Source organism: Sturnira hondurensis, unplaced genomic scaffold, assembly GCF_014824575.4.
Source record: "Sturnira hondurensis isolate 20B ecotype Veracruz unplaced genomic scaffold, ASM1482457v3 Scaffold0000022, whole genome shotgun sequence".
Taxonomy (NCBI): domain Eukaryota; kingdom Metazoa; phylum Chordata; class Mammalia; order Chiroptera; family Phyllostomidae; genus Sturnira; species Sturnira hondurensis.
In genome coordinates this window covers 9,391-21,920 of record NW_028072653.1, presented here as the reverse complement: position 1 = coordinate 21,920, position 12,530 = coordinate 9,391, and the positions used below count along the sequence as shown (strand labels likewise).

The window sequence follows — 12,530 nt, the reverse complement described above, 5'->3', positions numbered from 1 at the left end:
GCAAATTACGGAACCCCCAATCTTATCTTCATGGGGAAATATGGAGTCGTCATTTTAAACAAGCATCCCAAGTTCCTTTGTGCACCCAGAAACCTGTGAACCCTTGCGGTAATGAAAGGTATGTATGTTCTGGCTTACGAAGGCACACACACACACACACACAAAGTGGGACTCATATACTGTGTGAGAAAAATAAATGAAAAATTAGGCCTATGGAGCTGAAACCTTTATTTTCCTTCTCACACAGATTTTATCAATTGCTAAACATGAACCACATCTCCTGTTCCTGTGGAGTAAGAACAGGAAAGGAAAACATGGCGTGGACAGATGGGGCATCAATTGGTGAGGCATGAGACCAGCCGTTGCACTTTCAAAGATACATGTTCTGCTTGGCTGTAAATTCTGCAATGCAAGACCAGGCACTGGGACATGGGCTGTGTCTTAATTAGCTCTCAATAAAGCCAAATTAACTTCTTTCCTCTAAAATATGAAACAAGGACAAGAGGCAATGTGAGTTCTCCTACCACCTGTCCCCACTATCTTCCCAGTTCAGAGGCCAACAGCCGGGCAGCATGAAATTACCACGACAACTTCCCGGGGAACCTCACCCATGCCACCTCCACTGGCCAGCACCAGGTGGAGATGTTGGGACTCCAGTGACACCTGCCCTGGGTAACCTGGGTGTGGGGGGAGTGGGAGTGTTGACCCCTCTGCTCTCCAAATTCAAACGTCATTGTTCTTATACAAAAGTGACCTCAGAATCTTTTTCACCAAGTCCAACATGTGACAAGGTGACTTTAAAAACAAGTATCTAAAGGACATGGAGTGAATGTTTCTCCCTGCTAGTTCATTCATTCTCACACATTTTCTTCTCAAATATACATATGACTCTTCTTAGAAAGACGTAAGTAGCCTTGCAAACAATGCCCCTGGCAAGACAATGGTCATGCTGATTAACTCCACAAAATCAATCTATGGCCTGTCTAAGAAGGACATCCAAACTACTCATTTATTTCAGCCAAGGTTGCCAACTTGGAGACTGACACCAAGCCAAGTTTTCTTTGGAATTCCTGAATTCAGAGACAGCCTGCAGGCATTGGCCTACATTCATCTCCCATCTGCCAAAGATGAATGCCAAGTAGATGGGTGGGAAAGGTGAGATTTAAGGTCATTGGATTCTCTAGTTAAGAACAAGTGTGCCAGAGTAAATTTTGGGCTCATCTTGTATCATAGGTGGAAAGAGCTTGGCAGGTTATTGTGCCATGATCTAAAAATGATTCATTCGGCAAGGCATAAAATAGTTCTCACTTTATAAAAATAGTACCATGATTTTTTTTAAAAATGCACTTCTACCAAAGGAACCACGTTCTAACACTGCAAAAAAGGTGTTCCACTTAAAGAACAAGACCCCTCACCCCCTCCATGCCTTCTTTCCCTGCTCCCCTCCCAGCCAGAGTCATGTAACATCCGGGAAACTCTTCTGGGTGGTAGGGATACTAGGGCCACCTAAGGCCAGAAGACTTGGGGGCCTTCGTGGTTAAGAGCAGCAGAGCAGGAAAGCAAAGGGTCAGCTGTCTTCGTCTAGGATCTCTGGGTGCTCCTTCCAGAAAGCATCCCCGATGATATCGCAGTGCAAGGGCACTGGCTTCGTCCTGGTGCGCGTCACCGCCACCTTTTTCCCTTCCATTTCCGTGGGCAGCTTAACTTCTTTGGTCGTGACTTCGCCCACCTGCAGGTAAGTTAGAATATTGACACTATGAACTCAAGAGTGGGCTTGGGAGAGAAGGGGGAGATGTGAGGGAGGTTCGCTTTCTTACTTTATATACTTTTGACATACATGTATTTATCAGAGATATACAGATACACATATATCTTGACACACATGAATTGCTTTATAATTAAAAATACTTCCAGAAAGAGTTATGTTGCTATATTCTAAAAGAACATCTTAGGAACAGAGATTTCTTATTCCTTGTTAGCAGTAACTATAAAATTTTTAAGAATAACTATAGAATGGTAGTTTTGTTTTCCCACCTGCATTAAGAAGTCTCCAAAGAACAAATGTGCTTTAAAAAAACTAGTAAAAGAGCTGCAGTTGCCAGTGGAAGGACAGACTAGCTCCCAAGGTTCCCCTTACATACTTGAAAACATTCATTTCAGAAAAACTACTTTGGATGGAAGGAAATACATTTAGAGAAAATCACTGTGGCCAGGAGCTGGTCACAGAGGGAAAATACTGGTGGAGGATTTAGGTAAATGCACAGACTCATTACGGAACATTAAGGTAAGTATGAATGTCCGGGGAATCTCGTGAGTATTCTGCAAGAACCCCACATCAACATCAACATCTCCTAGGGCCTCCTATTACAGGTGCCCTATGACAGGATGGATGGACTATTTAGTGGTATTATCCAGTGTAGGAGAAAACATTATTGAAATGTGTTAGGAATGCAACACTCCTTACACCTGCACTGTAACCCTTTAACAGGGTTTTATTTGATCTGAGAAGAGATTATGATACAGAAAAGTAAGTGTCATAGGTCTAAAATTCTGAGATTCTACTTACAGGAGAGATTCAAGATCACAAATTTCACTGACAAACTGATACAATGAACCTGGACCAAAAAAAAACCCCACATTGGAATAGTAATCTACAGCTTCTCGTTTTGCGAAGGATCTAACCCGTGTTAGCAACTGCCGTCACGGCAGCACACAGGGAGCAGGGAAGGCAAACTGGGGACAGGCCCCGACCCTTCTCCCCTGCCCTCCATCTTTCTCAGGGCGCAACAGCGTTACCTTCTGCCATATCAGCACGGTCCCTTTCCTACACACCGGCGGCTCGTTATTGTAGTTGATGTTGAATTCGGAAAACAAAATCTCGTTCTTGTCTGCTGCGAGAGTTCCCTGCGAAAGTACAGATATACAAAGCTTTGTATGGCTTATCTCTACCCTAACCGTACCGTTCCACCTCGGCCTAAACTGCCACAAACAAACCAAGAAGGGGAAGTGTTTTACCAAACATCTTTTGATACTGAAGAATTGGCATTTTCTGAGCAGTTCCAATCTTTGGATGTATAAATTCAAAAAATTCTCGTCGGCTAAGCACTATGCTGTATTCCTGAAACTAATACAGAATAATACTCACTGTAAGAAAAAAAATCTCTTCTGTAGCAGACAATGGCTTCACAAGTCATGGCCGTGATGGGGGACAGGAATAGTGAGAAACCTATTCTGTACTAGACACTTTATTTTCTTATTTGACTCTCATAACCATCTCCACATTAGAAATGAGGACTCTGAAGCTTAGAGAGTTTACAGGAATTGCCCAAGACTATCGGTTGCTCTTATTCCTCCAAGTAGAATCAAAATCTAAACTTGGCTCTTCCAAGCTGGACAGACCTACCAGATGGTCTGTCTACTGGATGGAATGCTCCAAGCTGGAGCATTCCTATTACTGCTCCACAGCACACAGCAGAAGTGATACCTGCTGGAGTGTGGTTGGCAGGTAATAGTATGGGTGTAGTAATTTACACTTTTAATTAGAACATTTCACCTAAAATGTCATGTAGTGTGCCTGAATGTGATAATGTTGTGTTACATACTCACATGCTTATGATTGTGTAATAAAAAGGGGGCAGTATTTGTGCCAAACCCTGTATATAAATCTTCATCATCATTTTCGTAATGGTAACCATTTACTGATTTTAAAGGACCAGACATTGTATTAAGAGCTGTTACAATTCATCATTTCATTTCAGAGTTAGTTATACTACAAGTCGCACTGTCATCTAATAACAAAAGCCAGTGTTTACTAAGTGCTTACAATGTGCTTTGCACTAGCCTATGTGTTTTATATGCATCACATCATTTAATTCTCACCATAACTGATGGGGCTGGAACTATTACTCTTTACATTTTACCTCTAAAAACCTAAGTCAGCAGGGATGAAATCAAACAGGAACATGACATGAGTATGACTACCTGACTCCCAGAGCCTAGATGCTTTACCACACATTGGGGTCCCAGACCTGAGAAACTGCAGGTGCCTTGCAGCTCCTGGCCATGAGGGCAGAGGTCAGGTGGGACTGGCAGAAAAAGAAGCGCACATGCCCTGTCTAAAGAGGGCAGTCAAAGCTCAGCTCCGGCCAAGCGCTACCACATGGGAATGCAGGGCCAATGTCACTGCTTCCATCTCCCAGGGCGGGACACTGAGGCTCAGGGAGTAGAAATAACTCACAGAGCATCACAGAACAAGCGAGCAGCAGAGCAGCCACTAATCTGATGTCTATATGCTTTCAAAAAAAAGCTGTAGAGGGAGCTTTAAAAGAATGCAAAATATCACGGTAGAGACTGCAGTTAAGCATTAACTGCAGTAAGACTTTTATACCTGTAATCTCTCTTGGGCTTGTACTGGTGTTAGTCCCGACTGCTGTACAAGTGCCCAGAAAACTGTATTATAAAGATTATTGATGTGACCTGTCAAGAGAATAAAGTAGCACTGTTTATACATATATACATATACGATCTTTACTCAGTATTCATGCTTCAAAGAATCCAAGAGGCCCACCTCTATCCTTTTTTAAAGGAAAGAGATCTCTCTTTAAAGGAAAGAGATCTCGAAGATATTTAAAGAGATATTTAAAGAGACCTCCCCAAAACCATACACAGGAAACACAGGGGGAAGTGAGCAACCAGAAACGCACTCATTTCCTAAGAGTTTTTATTCTGTCATTTCAGTTATACCTTACCCAAACCTGTTCACTTGTGCACTAAGCTTAGGTATGCCTTCCAGGTTATGGGATTTACACTGTTCCCACCTCTTTTCCAATTCTTCTGGCAAAATCAAGATACACCAAATGAGAAAGTCTCACAAATATTTCAATATAGTCATGTAGGGCAGGAGTCACATCTCAGACTGCCGGAGTAGGTGACCAGCCTCCCGCCCAGAGAGGGAACAGGGACTGGTGGAGGCTGTGGCACACTGACTCGTGTGCGTGTGTGTGTGTGTGTGTGTGTGTAAGGAGGCAGCCACTGCAGAGGTTTTGTCCAATGGTAAGTGGAAATACAGACCTACTTCCAATTTTAAAAAAAGGTGGAAATAGTATTTACCTGAAATCTTCCAATTTTTCAATTACTTTCAACTAATTGAAAAAACTTTTAATATTTCATTCCAAACAAAAATACATGTGAGCCAAACTTGTGCCAGACCACCACCTCTCAAGTCTGGAATTGGTGGTGTAACTGCATCTGTTCAACTCTTTTCACTTACAATCCGCCTGCCGCCAGCTGAGGTAGTCCTTTAAGGTCTGGTTGTTAGGATACAGCACAACTCTTCCATCAAAGCCCGGGGGATACAGAAGGGGCTGGTCCTCAAAGTAATCCGGCCAATAAAACACGAAGCTGGAGGCGAACTGGGAGGCCACGTGAGTCATAAACTTACTTGCAAGTATAAGGCGAGTGTAAGGCACAGTGGGTGGAGCAAGAAAGGAGAAAAGACACAACATTAACTCAACACCCTGATAGGGTCTGTGGGTGCAACAGAGAGATTACGCAAACTGGCCAGCAAACCTACAGATAAAATATGAGGAACCAAGAAAAACTGCTTTAATATTTCAGTTATATATTTGAAATGTAGCCTGCCTCTCCCCCTAGTCCTATAAATAATTTACTTACATGAATTTTTTTCCTCTGTACAATATAATGTGAATTTATAGTTTAAGAGGTATTTTTTTCTAAATCTTGAAAGGAGAGAAATCATTGTTATAAAAAATACCAATTTATTATATGATTTATTTCCTGTAAGAGTTGAAAATACTCAAATACAAGATTTGTCTGTTTTGTCTGAAATCCTCCTTTATTAAAAGTTTAAGCAATACTGCAATACCTGTGTAGACTGTCACTGGCTAAAGCCAAACCCTGTGAATCATAATATCATATTCCATGGTCTATTTCTCTGGTCCTAATGTTCAATGCCAAATCAGTCCCGAATCTGAGATGGTGGGGAATGGAGCAGAGAGAATTAGATACAAAGAGATATGGAATGCTCAGACAACAGATCAAAGTACAACAGTCCAAACAGGAATACACAACATTGTGCCCTTGCAAATACCACAGGCATCATCTGTGGTCTGCGAGTCTGAGTTTAAGATAAGCAGAAACCAGATTCTGAAGGAGCTGGGCTATTGCATTACCTAGCTCTTCTCTTAAACCAATTGCTTTTCTGCTTGAACACAAAGCTGTACTCGTCGCTCTGTCCATACGCAATCACAATGTCCTCCAGTTCTTCCATTACCGTCTGGGCACATTTGGTCATTAGGTGCAGGGCACGGCTGTCATTAGGTTTGGTGAAATTGTGCTTCTCAGAAAACCTTCGTGAGAGAGAAAGAGAAAAGGGCATGGATGTAGGAGAGCTAATCATTGACACCATAGATCAAAGAGGCTGTTCAAAGAGGAAGGTGCCTCGAGTCCAAACATTCCACCAGCCACGACCTAATCCATCACTTTAGGAATTCAGGTTTTTCTTGTCTTGACCAGCTAAGAAAAGGGGATGTAATTGTTAAACCTCAATTCCCTTTTCTATAAAATTGGGATTAGAGAGTATTTATAGAATTGTCCTCATGATTAAGAGAAGGTAACAAATGTAATTATGCCTGGCTTCTTAGAAGTGTTCAATAAGTGTTTATTACAATAATCATTATTAAAATAGGACTTTTTAAAAAACTATACTCCCACCTTTATTACACTTCTGCCTTTTTTGACTTTTTTCCTCCTGAGCCCAGTCCGTGAGTCCTGCTACTGAGAATGAAACAAGAACATACTGTCAAGTGTTGCCCACTGCAAGGCCTAAGTAGGCCTCTGAACAGTCAGAGCTAGAAAAAAACAGCAGGGCAACCGGCTGAAGAACTGACGTACTGTGCCCGAAAGTGACTTTTCCCACAAGCTCCTTGCCACCAGGTTTCTGCTCACAAGTACCCCAGCCCGCTTCTCACCAGCGGGACACCCTGTCGCCTTTACTACCCAGACCAGCTCGCGTCCAAGCATGTCATAGGCAGCACCTAGAATGACGCTCAATGCCGCGCGCTCATTGGTTGCTGCGTTACTCCGGTGACCAGGAATCCGGGCCCGAGTGGCCAGTCGGATTTCCCCGGAAGCTTCGGCGGGCCGCGCGGCCCAGAGCCGCGCTCACTCACCGGTGGAAATTCCTGCCGTCCAGCCGCACCACTACCCAGCAGTGGGGCAGGCAGGTGTCGTCCGTCTCGAATTCCCGCACGTATTCAAACTTGCTCTTTGCCATGATCACCCCCAATTTCAGGCACCGTTTCAAAGTAACATAAGTGGAAGCCCAGCAATCGCGAACCTTCACAGCGCACACCGCCCACATTCCCCGCCCCACCTCCCGCCAAAGCACCAGAGAGCCCGCCCCCGGAAGTTCCTACGTCCCTTCGTGGCCTCTCTAGCCTTAGAGGAGGTCGGTATATTTCTCGCCTCTCCTTGTAGTCCTTAATCTACTTCCGAGCCTGGAAGGAGGGTTCCAGTGTTTCCCTTCCCACGATCCGCGGTTGTGGCTTTTTTTCCTATCTTACAACAGATCGTTGTGATGAAGTTTAAAAAGAAATTTCCAAGTCTGAAGTGTTAACGACTTTTTTCTTTCAAATTTACTAATTTGTCGCAGAATTTACTAATTTGTTTTAGAAAATGTAAAATACACGTCCTTGGCTGTGGCTCAGTGAATTGACCTTTCTAAACCGAAAGGTCTCTGGTTGGATTCCCAGTCAGGGCATGTTCCTGGGTCATGAGTCAGGTCTTCAGTTGCGGGCAGGCGAGAAGCAATGGATCCATGTATTTCTCTCTGCACATTGATGTTTCTCTCTCCCTCCCTTCCCTTCTCTCTCCGCCCCCCGCCAAAAGTAAAACATAAAATGAGTGTTATTTAAAAAAAAGAAAATGTAAGATATACAGAAAAGCATAATTAATACTTCATTTATCTCCCCTCTCCACGTCAAAGTTGTTGAAGCTTTCTTCCAGTCTCTTTTCTCTTTGTGGTGTGTTTTACACAGGGACCACACAAACCTGTAATACACATATAATTTTTTATATTTTTCCATTCACCTTTAGTATTTTCAAATGTCATTAAATATTCAAAGAAAATGGACTCTAAATTAACTTGGTCAACATTTTCACAATTAAATAATCCAAGACCCAATGTTTTATTTACTGTTGCCGTAGGTAGATAATGCAATAGTAACAATAAAAACTATTATGTATTATGCTTTATGATTTATAAATCTCTTGGATTCATTACTTACATTATTGGTTTTATCCTTAAAATATTATTCAAACAATATAAAAGGATATATGGTGGAAAGTGTCTTGCTAGCTCCTAACTCCCTACTTTAGGCAATTACTATTTCCTGTTTCTTACACAACCATCCAGGGAGAGATACAGATATATAGATGATACACATAAGTACATATTATATATAAGCATGTATGTCAGAGCAACTGGATGTTACTTCCCACATGTCTCTTTTCTACCGCCTGCCTTCCGCACCCACCCCACACCCAGAACGAGTAGTGGCAGAGGGTGGAGCCTTCAAGGGGAGGCAAGTAGAGAGGACGGCTTCCTCACTTGCCAGCTGGGATGCTGCAGAGTTTTCCTGGTGCTGCCATTGTCGGAGGGCACCAAGAGAGTCACTGATTCTGATAGATGTCATCTCTCCTGATCCCTTCAAGTTTGGGATATATGTGAATGTAGAGACCACTGACCATGTCACACCTGGATTTTTCCAGAGCCATCTAAGCTAGTAGATGAGAAGGAGCAGCAATGGAATGTGCTGAGGAAAGAATAGGGGAACTCCCTGAGGTCCTCCCTAGCCTTGGAGCAGGAGGAGGGAGGAGCTAGAAGTTGCCGGTGAAGTCATCCTGCTGAAGAGGGTTTGGAGACAGAACTGGAAGAGCCAAAGAGAGCAAGGCTACTCCTCTTCAAGGGATCAAAGGAAGATCCTGCTGATTCCAAGAGTAGCCCCAGGACAACCAGGCACCATGCCAAGCAGGAAGAGAGAAGACAACCACCAGGTTGAAAGGCCAATTACATAAGGAGGCCTCTGACTCACCTACAGCCTGGCCCACCCTTCAACGGGATGGGAATTAAGCCTTGAAAAGAGGGGGCTGATCCAGAGGATCTCAGAACCAGTCCATACTCCCACTCCATTCCAGGTTGTTGGAGTGGGGGCAGAGAAAAGGGGCAGAGAAAAAGGGCAGACGCAGGGCATCCTGCTCCATGTCCCTTTAGTAGTGAGCCTGGCCTGTTCTGGGCCAGGGAGCCGGGAGCAGATAACAATGCTAGTCACAAAAAAACAAATACCGAATGGTTCCGCGTACTCAAAGAGGTGCTTGGAGTAATCAGATTCACAGAGAAACAGAGTAGAATGATAGCTGTTTGGATTAAGGGGAGTGGGAAAAGGTGAATGGTTGTGTAATAGGTGTCAAATTTCAATTTTGGGAAAGATCAGAAAAGTTCTAGAGATTGGTTGCACGACATGATTGCACTTTACACTACCAAACTGTAGACTTAAAATGGTGAAAATGGTAGGCCCCGGCCAGGGAGCCCAGTTGGTTAGCACGCTGCTTTGATGAACCAAAGTTGTGGATTCCATCCCTGGTCAGGGCGCATGCAAGAAGCAACCAATGAATGCATGAATAAGTGGGCAAATCAATGTTTCTCTCTCTCTCCCCTTCCTCTCTAAAATGAATACATTTAAAAAAATGGTTAAGATGCTCCATTGTACGTTATATGTATTTTACACAATTAAAAAGATCCTGCGCACAACAGATATTTATGACCTAACTGGATGCTGACCTCTGTTTTCAAAAAATTTGTATTACTTAGGAGATCACTTACTCACTGAGGCTGACAGAAAGAAAAGTAATTGCCTTTGGTATGGAAGTCATATTTCAATTTGTCTTCCCTGATGCTGACTCATTTCATTTGTACTAAGAGCTGCATTATGTAAATGAAATTCATGGTTGGGGTAAGAAGAACGACTAATTCGTCTCTAAAGTCTCCTTCCCCACTCTGAATCACCCTAATCAAATTTCTGGCTGGAAGTAATACACAGTATTGCTTCCAGGAATGAACTGCCTGTTCTGTCATGGTTTTGAACTTACAGTTCTGCCTGCCGAGGATCCCTTGTCCTGTCTTCTGGCAATGGCACCCCAGTTGTCCTTTCCCCACCCTCAGGCCATCTGGTTTATATGAGGATAACACCATCTCACCTTTGCTCTGAGGTGAGCCCATGACCAGACCACTTAGTGTCTGCAGTGCCTCAGTGAGTTACAAAAAGGGCCCCCTCTCCAGCAGGCATAGTAGTGCCCCAGTCAAAGGATTGGTAAGTATTCCCCAATTGGAGTTCAGGCCCTGCTTGTGCTCTTTGAATTGAACATTTGCACAAATATTTCTGGTGGCCTCACCAGTAACCTAGACTTGGCCAGTCGGCTCAGAGACGTGCACCGGTCCCAGGTAGGTCAGTGAGACCATCTGGATACTCTGCTGGAATGACCAGGAAAAACAGTCTCTCTTCCTATTAGAATTGCTACACCGCTGGCCACATTGCCTTCAAGAGGGAACAGTCTGCCCATGAGTTAGGCCTATATAGCAATGGATAAAAATCTGAGAGATGGAGAAAAAAATATCTCTGATGACACTGAGCATCCGCCTGGAGCCAGCACTACTCCTAGACTCCTCCAAGTTCCAGGAGGGCAGGGACCTCAGCGTTTTCCTAAGCTGTATCCCCTATGCCTAGAACAGTGCCAGACACGTGGGAAGCAATCAACAAATATTAGTTGAGAAATTATGACAATAAAGTCCTTTTTTGTAAATGAAAGCGGGTTTTTAGAAATCTTAATTCACTGGGGTAAAAATAAATGACTTCATTTCCCCTAATAACTGCTCCCTCACGTCCTCCTCTCCTGCTGGTTAGCAATTCCCATAAAGAATCTTGAGCAGATCCCATACCTTCCCAGCCAGTGAAATGTATTAGTGTCAGTATTCAAATGCTGGTCAAGAGGACTGGGCTCCCCCAAGGCGGGCAGCTTTCTCCCTCAGTCCCCTTCGAGCCTGCATCACCTCAGGATAGAAAGGTGGTTTACATAACAGATCTGGTTCTGGACTTTTTAACACAAGTGTTTCAGGGCTTAAACTTGTAGGGGTTCTTTGAACTTAGAAGTGGGCTACTTCACATCTTACCGTCTCAATTTTGGGCCTTAGGTATAACTTCCAAACAACAGGAAAAATCCAACTCAACATCTTGTTTATTGGGATGGAGTTGGATCAAAAAGTAATTCACACAGATGAGATGAACTTGACATTTTGGATAAATTCAGGAATGTGTGTAATATCTTCGAGGTAGATTGAGCGGCGTGAAGACCCACAGAGAGATGGAAAGTTAATCTGGCTCCGGTGTGAAGGGCGGATGAGAGTGAAGACACCCGGAGGCAGCCAGCCGACTGAGGGTCTCTACTTCGCTATTTCTGATACACGGCACTGACTCAAAGGAAGAGATGATGAAAAAGGAAAGAAAATAGGTAGAGGTCCTAAATCACAAAAAGCTTTAATCCTTTTTAGAAACAAAGGCATTAAGACATCTTGAAATAACGTAGATGTTACTATTCATATGGAGACAGCACCATGTTCACCACATAACTAACCAGGATTTATTTATAAGGCTACATATTGAGTGACCCCTAATAACCTGGCCCTGAATGTGCCATAGGTTGGTAGTAAAATTTATACAGGCAGATGTATTTTTCAATTTCTTTTCCAATGGCTCGGCCAGTTTATTGAAGAAGGAATTCGCCTTCTATCCATATAAAAGTGGAATCTGGAATGTGAGCTGCTTTTCTATTTATGCTGTTACTCATTTTTAAGGAAAAAAAGTTAAGGTTAAAAGAAAATCTATACATTTTTGAGTAATTTGCTTGGGAAAAATTATTTCCCAATTCAAATTCAGAGACCATAGCAGAATCAGCTTTCAAAAATCAATGAAACAAGAAAATCAGGGGAACTGACAGTTGGCTCTGTGAAAAGATCTATGCAGTTGATGAAATTTTAGTAAAATGACTAAGAAAAAGGGGAAAAGATACAAATTACTAAAATTAAGAATGAAAGAGGAAACACTCTCAACCCTACTAAAACTGAAAGGATTATAAAGGAATATTCTAAACAATTTCATGCCAACAATTTGACAACTGTTGAAATGGGCAAATTTGTAGACAGAAAAGATAAAATTGACTCAAGGAGAAATATTAAATCTGAATAGACATTTAACAAAGACATTAAATTATTTAATTTAGATATTAAAAAAACTTCCTACAAAGGAAAGTCCATACACCTATGATTTCTTTACTGGTGAATTCTATCAACATTTTTTTAAAGATTTTATTTATTTATTTATTTATCTTTAGAGGGGAAGGAGAGAGGGAGAGAAACATCAATGTACGGTTGCCTTTCGGGCGTCCCCTGCTGGGAACTG

At 42.7% G+C, this 12,530-nt stretch overlaps 1 protein-coding gene across 2 annotated transcripts; it reads right to left on the bottom strand.

Moving 5' to 3' along the window:
• Positions 1 to 209: 209 nt before the first annotated feature.
• Positions 210 to 7,392, bottom strand: THG1L (tRNA-histidine guanylyltransferase 1 like). Of its 2 annotated transcripts, XM_037027522.1 has the most exons (6): positions 7,191 to 7,392; positions 6,192 to 6,368; positions 5,270 to 5,439; positions 4,388 to 4,476; positions 2,797 to 2,904; positions 210 to 1,729 (listed from the first exon to the last, which is right to left on the bottom strand). In XM_037027522.1, the coding sequence occupies exons 1-6, from the start codon at positions 7,379 to 7,381 to the stop codon at positions 1,568 to 1,570; spliced, it is 897 nt and encodes a 298-aa protein (XP_036883417.1). In that variant the 5' UTR covers positions 7,382 to 7,392; the 3' UTR covers positions 210 to 1,567. The 2 variants fall into 2 exon arrangements, with proteins under 2 accessions (XP_036883417.1, XP_036890775.1); XM_037034880.1 differs by lacking the exon at positions 7,191 to 7,392 and having other exon boundaries at positions 5,270 to 5,348; positions 6,196 to 6,258.
• Between the last annotated feature and the right edge of the window lie 5,138 nt (positions 7,393 to 12,530).

Coding starts and splice junctions, on each gene's coding strand:
- THG1L (XM_037027522.1), bottom strand. CDS start 7,381: ATGTGGGCGGTGTGCGCTGTGAAGGTTCGCGATTGCTGGGCTTCCACT. Junction 5,440..6,191: donor TGGTTTAAGAGAAGAGCTAG/GTAATGCAATAG, acceptor TATACTTGCAAG/TAAGTTTATGACTCACGTGG. Junction 1,730..2,796: donor CCGTGCTGATATGGCAGAAG/GTAACGCTGTTG, acceptor ACTTACCTGCAG/GTGGGCGAAGTCACGACCAA.